This window comes from Fusarium phalaenopsidis, assembly GCF_050370095.1.
Source record: "Fusarium phalaenopsidis strain FUZ10S chromosome Unknown contig_32294, whole genome shotgun sequence".
NCBI classification, from domain to species: domain Eukaryota; kingdom Fungi; phylum Ascomycota; class Sordariomycetes; order Hypocreales; family Nectriaceae; genus Fusarium; species Fusarium phalaenopsidis.
Window position 1 is genome coordinate 20,323 of NW_028145409.1, and position 7,601 is coordinate 27,923.

Below are 7,601 nucleotides of genomic sequence, written 5' to 3' on the forward strand. Positions count from 1 at the left end.
TTCGATGTGGGAGGACCCATGTAAGAATAGAGAGGCATGATTGGTTCAAAAGCGGAAACGGGCCCCGTTTCGGTCTTTAATTCTTGAGTAAGGTAGAGGAGCATACTAACCTAATTAGGAAATTATAACGCGCACGCCAAAAAGTATACTAACCCAGAAAAGGAAATTATAACGCTCACCTGCACTCCGTTCTCTAATGGCCTTCGAGGTCATTAAGTTTAACCATATCATATAACAGCAACATATATCTAAGACATAAAAAATGCATTTGAATGTTATTGAGGCATATAAGTACCCAATTAAACTAAAAAAACACGAGGAATTCTAGTTGTAGTGTTGAAAACCTAAGTGCTGATTCTCCTATGGAGTGACGCGTTTTCAAAAATGTGTTCTGAGCTAGTGGTGGTTTTTTTTTTCTCTGAGCCCACGATACATTCGGTAGACCATCCATCATCGCTCTCGGAACTCCCCGAATCGCTGTCGTGATTGTCATCATTATCGCTATCAGTCTCTTTGACACATGTAACAACTTTGCCTCTCAAGTCCTTGAGAATCCCCTGTTGCCTGCATGCATATTCCCGGGTACTCTCTCCTTGACGTCTCTTCCACTTCCACTTCAGGGCCACTTTCGCAGTATGCACGCCAGACCAACTCTCAATCTTGCCCGAAGCTTCTGCCGTGACGTTCGAGATCCTCCTTCGCTCCAGATGTCGACCAACAAACAGCCATTCCCGAATGACGAAATCCGGGTTCACTGCGATGACCCTGGAATCACTTGGCTGGCAGAGGGAGTAGGGCACCGTTGCACCGTTGCGGACAAGACACTTGACTGCCTCGATTTGACGGCTCGAGACGGCGGCAGTCAACGGCGTGCCGTGGTCATTGCATTGATGTTCCATCATGTCGGCTCCGAGTGCAACAAAATTCTCGATCGCTTCGACCAAGCCCCAACATGCTGCTCGACACAATAGACTGTGGCGTCCTCTCTCTGCAACACCACAAAGTTGGCGGAGCTCATGATTGCTCAGGAAGGGCTGGACGAGACGCAGATTTTTGGATACTGCCACCAATCTGCAAGTGCCATTAAAAAAACAACCATGGGACCACTTAGCCATCTCTTGTGGTCGTATAGAACGCGGATCCCTATTCAAGAGTGATCGCAGGTAGCACGCGGACTGGCTGGTTAGGACCCAGTGTACGGGAGATACTCCGTCATTATCTCCCAAGTACAAGCTGACCCCTTGTTCGATACAGCGATGGAAGGCTTCAAGGGACGACTCTTCTCTTGCCAGGTCGGGTTCAAATCTTGCAATGAAATGCATAATAGTCTCTCCCTCGTAGTTCATTGTCGTCATGTCTTGGCAATGCGGTCTGAGCAGACCAATTAGTTCCGGCTGGCTTTCTCGATACGCGCACATGAGTGGTGTTTCACCCCATGTATCCACAGCATTGGGACGGGCACCACAGTCGAGGAGGTATTCGGCAACCTGGAAGGAGCCGCTTCCGGCAGCAACGTGAAGTGGTGTATCATTGTAGCGGTTTGTCTCCTCAATTTTGGCCCCACTGTCGATCAAGACAATGCAGGCATTTGTGTTGTTAAACCTGGCCGCAAGATGAAGTGCCGTCCCATCCAAGTCTTTGGCATGATGCTGGTTGACAAGCGCAGACGATGTGTCACGCCGCGACAAGATGTTTTCGACCAGGCAGTTTGCTTGGTTCCTGGGAAGTTGTTAGCTTGGTTCAGTCTAGGGAGGGTTTAACCACCATACGCCTTGGCGTCAGAGCTCTTGTATGTGTCGAGAATCCACTTCAACACAGTTTTGAGTCCCTCAAGGTTGTCATGCCTAACGGCAACATGGAGGGGACTTTGGTTCATGTCAAGAAAGCTAGCACCTTCCTCCAGATACTTGTCAAGTAATTCGTGCAATATGTTGTTCATGCTCGGATGGGCAACTGCTGCCTCGAGGGCTGTCGAATATTTCCTCTGATATGGCCGAGTAAAGACGGTCGAGACGGTTGCGCCAGAGTCAATCAGCCATTGAACAATCTTCGGGTCTTGTTTTTTGCAGATGGCCACCGTCAATGGAGTCCCACGGTCTTTCATCTCAACGTCTAGCGGGCAACCAAGGGCATGGACATTCCTACAAGTCGCGACATCTCCCCGCAGAATGGCATTGTGCATCCCATCTGCCAATAACTCTAATGTTTTTGGAGATACTATCGAAGACCTTAGTTCTTGGGGCCCTTCGGAGGAACTCTGGAGGGCTTCAATGACGGCTGCATTTCCCGTTGAGTATGCGTATACCAGTGGAACGCAGCCTCGATTGCAGGCCTGATGCTTGGCGCCGAGACTGATCAAGGTTCTGACCGTCTCCAAATGTCCTTTGTTAGCTGCAAAGTGCAACGGAGTCCAGCCGTCGCAGCTTCTGGCGTCGAGGTTTCCCCCATGGGCCTTCAGCCACTCGATGGTTGAGGAGTGATCAAACCGAGCAGCGTAGTGCATCGGAGTCTCAAGATGGTCGTCATGACACTCCAGATCCGATAGCAAGCCCTGATCTAGATAGAACTCCAAGCACTCTGTATTACCCCCCATTGCTGCTAGGTGTAGTGCGTTCCCACCAGACAACCCTTGCTGGTTGCCAATCCCTACCCAGGTCCGATCCCAGCAAGGAGACTGCCAGTCGAGTGAGGCGATCTTTCTGAGTATTGAAATATGGCCACAGCGAGCCGCCTCCAAAGGTGCATCGAACGGATAGGACCCTCGAGCCCATGGGTCAGCTCCAGATTCTAACAGAATCTCGGCCGTATGCAGGGCACCTCGAGTGACGTGAAAGGCTAGGGATGATGGCTGACGGGTCAGAGGCAAATTAGGATCGACACCAGCCCACAACAATTGCCTTAGCTTCCAAGTGCAGGCTCCTCCTTGTCCGGCCCATCCCGCAACAAAGTGAAGAGAACCACAGCCCTTGAACTTCTTGTTTCCTTCAGTTATCTTCTCCAAGGCTGCGTGTTTCACGAGAATCGCAAAGCTCCTTTCGTCGACTGGGACATTAGGAAAGCAGGCGAACTCAAACGGGGAGAGTACATCGACTCTTGAATGCATGTCAACACCCTCCCCGACAAGCAAAGATATCAACTCCACGTCGTTGCGCAGGATGGCGAAAGATAAAAGTCGAACCACGTCGGCCTCGCCCACCGCCAGGTCCCAACTCCCCCCCTCTCTCATAGCCTGCTGCACCATGCTCGACAACACCGACCAATAGATATAGCCTGAATGGTAGAAACCGTTCACCACATTTTCATACATGTTGGTGACCCTCCCAGCAAGGCACGATGCAAACGGGCGCAAGGCTGACTGTCCTGTCTCTTCATGTTTGGCCATGATGCCAAGCTCGATTAGGGACAAACCGAATTTCGTGAGCCAAGCCCAACTCGGTCGAAACTCCAGGCAAACAAGCACCTTGTCGGCCACCACGCGACCCAAAAACCACCACAGTCTGCTCGCTTCGTTGGGGCATGATATGGAAGTGCCTGGGAGCATGGCCTCCAAGACTTTGCAGTCCAGCTCCCTGCCCGTCTCGACGCCTTGAAGCAAGAGCGACTCCAGCGGCGTTCTGTGATCCTCTTTTCTTCGCTGCTCCAGGGGAAATAAGCCCTTGAGTAGTTGAATGCACTGAACAGTCGCTCTTGTGGAAAGATGGTGCAGCGGGCTCCCTGTGATGTCGTCCATGCCGTCCACCTCGATGCCAACATCTAGCAAATGCTGCACAATCTCAGAAGATCCTAGTTCCGCTGCTGCTCGAAAGACAGACTCGCCACTTTGCCAGAATGCTCTCGAGTTGCAGTATTTGAGGAGAAATAGAACGGTGTCTTTTCTTCCCCTGTTCAAGGCCGAGCAGATTGGTGTCTCTTCCCTAGACGAGACCATTTGCAAGGCATCTTGTCTGTCGTCGAGTTCAATAAGAAGTTCCAAAACCCCTATTTGGCCAAGCCCTGCAGCTTTATGCCAAACTGTCTCCTGTGTATTGTCGGGCACAAGTGTAGAGGCGCCACGTTGCAATAGAGCTTGGACTACATCCTCGTGATCACACAAGTGGAGTGGGGTCCTTCCATCTTGATCGGCCATGTTTACATCGAAACCATGGTCAAGGAGCACATCGAGGACACCCAATGAGCCATGAGCTGCGGCAAATTGGAGGACAGAGCAATCTGTCCAATTCCTTGTCTCTTTGAATCTGGCAGATTTTATGAGTTCAGATCGGCTGCTTTCCATGAACCGACGCAGCTCAATGGTATCATTGTTCTCGACCCATGAAGAGAGGAACTCGACAATCTCACCATCGCTTGCATCGTCCCTTGGCTGGTATGTTGATACTGAACCGAGGGCCTCGATCTTCATCTTTGCAGCCCAATCTAGCGTTTCGGTATACAAACGTGTCCTTGGCGTTGCTTTCCCGTCTGCACCTGGAGGACCGAGAGCCTTGAGCAGGCTCACAATGGCCTGTCCACTGTTGTTGCATTTGTCATTGAACGTCCGATACCCGTAGGCATGGATAGACGCGTAGCGCTGTTGGAAATGGACCAGCTCGTCTTCTCCAACAGTAATACCAGCCTTGATTAGCTCGACGGCAATCTCAAGATCGGACTCAAAGGAAGATGAACACGCGACAAGGGAGAGAGACGAGAGGCTTCCTTGGCCGAAATTTGGATAACGTAATTCCGGCTTGGCTCCAGCTTGGAGCAGGACTTGGGCAACGTGCAATCGTCCCAGAGGCTGATCTCCCTCGCGTGAAGGCGAAAACCACTCTCCATGAGGAATGAAGGCCGCAAGGCCAGCGATTGAGCAGTGCAAGGGGCTGCCGAGCACACCCTTTGCATCCACTTTTGCGCCTTGCCTGAGTAGATAGCGACAAATATCGGACATCCCCAGGACGGCCGCCATGTGTAGAGGCGTAAAGTCCATAGAATAGAGCCTGATTCCGGGACTGAGGCTGGGTGTCATGAACCATTTTTCCTTAGGAAAAGGGCATGGTTGCGCCAACGCCACCACGTGAGCTGCTAGTGTTGTTGCCCATGTGCAAAAGTTGGATGACTTTGGAAGCCGGAAGAGATCATGGATGCGCTCGAGACAGCAGTCTTCGCCGTCTTTGCTGGCCTCGTGTATATAGAGCGGCCAACACGTCGCTGCATGTCGGTAGAAAGGATGTTGCAAATCTCTTTCTTCCAATGCTGCTTCTATTACCCTGTCTGTTGCATCGTCTGCTATTTCCGGTAGCTGTTCTTGGTTCCTCATGGTGAGATACCCGAGGCAGAGAGATGCCAGGAGATGGCAGGCCTTTTGTCGAGAGACGCCGTACGCGCTGAGCGTAGGGTGCTTGAGGCAGTCATTTTGTAGGTATTCCTGCACTGAAAAGTGCGAAAATTCAATGCAGATTTCGCTCCCTCCGTCGCACTTTGGTATTTCTCTTGTTCGAACGAGGCTGCCACACGATCGGAGAACTTCCTCCGCATCGACAATATCCTCACTCAGGAGTTCATCCTTATCATTTTGAATGGAAATGGCCTCGCATATTTGTAGGAGGCTGAGGTGCGCGTGATAAGGGGAACTGATCATCAATAAGGTCCTCTGCACCAGCTGTCTGATTTGTTCAGGCAAGTCGTTGATTCTGGTCAGGATGCGCTCATAAGTGGCAAAGAGCGTGGGCGGTAGCTTGTCCAATGCCTTTCGCCGAGCCGCATCCGTTGGAAGCTCGCAGAGGTGGTCCAGTTGGCACGCCACCCATCGAAACCTGAGTGAACCTATATTAACGCTGGAAGGCTAAGAGGGTCGGACTTGTTTCTTGTACTTACATTCCTTTGGACCCATCAACTAGCCTCGTCATAATCACGTCCTTGAAGCTAAGATTGCGGAGCCTCAGCTTTCTCGAGGCAATGCGCTGTTCTAGTTCCGAGGCCACGTAACGTTGGATATCTGCAGTGTGCGCTTCGATTTCGATGTTTTGGAACTGGCCTCCCACAATGTCCCGAATAGGCATCTCATCCCTACTCAACAGAGCCAGGTTAAGCGCTTCATCATCAGGGGATGGGAGGAGGGCTGCCAGGCTTTCCACACATTCTTCGACCTGCTTGCCACATTCGTCCAATCCATCGACAATTATATATACTCGATCAATCGAGGAGCACATCATTCGGAGAACCTTGATCAGCTTCTTTGTCGAGGGTCCTGACTGAAGTTGACGTTCAGATGTCAGTTCATGGTAATACTCCTCCAAGATCAAAAACGCCTTCTCATCTTGCCGAGCAAGTTGGGAACAGAGCGAGGAGAGGATGGACCTAGGGTCCTGGCTTTTCTCGTCTCTGTAAATACAGAAGAAGTATGCCAAGGCTGAGTGTGGATTGACGGTAGTCCTCTGTAGACACTCGTCAATGATGGCAGCGGCGAGGACCGATTTGCCAGCGCCCGGGATGCCGCTACACCAGATTCTCGACCCAGGCGTTGCATACCACTCGTCAAATTCGGGGCCTTCGGTGAGCCAGAGACCTGTAAGATCGTGGCGTAATTTCCTGTTTGTGTCGAACTCGGAACTCGGGTTGGAATTGGTGAAGAATTCAAGCACCTCTTTCCTCTTGTTGTTGACAATAACCTTCGTCTCAATGTCTAGGATCTTTTTGATCGTCTCTTTTATTCCATCGACACCGGAGCTCATGAGCGATTGTCGGGAAAGGAGTAGCCTTAGCTTACTCAACGAGTCGGCTGCCAGTGCGAGGTTAATGGTCTGCTTGTGGCGTTGCACATCTCCAAGCATCTCCTTTGTGTCAGTTGACGAGAATGGCCATATCAGGCGCCCGTGAAGTCTCTCGATGCAAGACTTTGAGTCGAGGTTCGATTGTGCGCCGACAAGGCCCGTCTCCAGTCGCATGAGGAGCTGCTGGCACTCGCGCAAGTGATGTGGTTTGACGTTTGACGTCGGTTGGGTTCCATCGGAAGGTTGAGTCTCTTCTAGCTCAAATGCAACAAGCGACAAATTATGTAATATGAGAGAAAGATCTTTGACCTCGCAAGAGATTTCTTCGACTTCCTTTCGCGCTCCCTTGAAACCCTTGACGTACTTGGTAGAATAACGAAACACCAGGTCGGCGAGAGCCACTAGACCCGCAATGCTCGCTGAGAGCCCGATAGCCTCCATCCTTGTTTGGTGGACAAGGGGCAGACTACGGGAAGGCACTGGGAATCTGCAATGGGAGACGGGGTAAAGTCTCGTCCCAGAGATGAGAGAGATAAAAGAAGACACGACCGAGCTCCAACTTGCGGGGAAACAGCATGTTATGTATCCGAGCCCAATACTGCCCGCTGCCTTGCCTGACAAGAGCTGCCGGGCAAACATCCGAGAGCCTGATTCTACGCATCCATATCAAAAGTAGGTACCCACCCATTTCCAGGGCTGTGCACGCCAAACCCTTTGCTTCGTCTGGCAACGCCCCTGCTTGAGCAGAAGACCTCAGCGAGTGTTGGGGCAAGGCGATCGAAACAGCCCAGCGGAGGCGGCCATAATGTTAGCAATGCTGCCCTTGTAAGCATCACCCTATGTTGAGCCATGAAT

General features: G+C 51.4%; 1 protein-coding gene across 1 annotated transcript; it reads right to left on the reverse strand.

Moving 5' to 3' along the window:
- Positions 1-5,846: 5,846 nt before the first annotated feature.
- LRP88_05618 (uncharacterized protein) lies at positions 5,847-7,187 on the reverse strand (the record flags this gene model as incomplete). The annotated part of the gene is made up of 1 exon (XM_083242168.1): positions 5,847-7,187. One exon carries the CDS (start codon positions 7,185-7,187, stop codon positions 5,847-5,849), a length of 1,341 nt encoding a protein of 446 aa, XP_083102067.1.
- Positions 7,188-7,601: the final 414 nt, after the last annotated feature.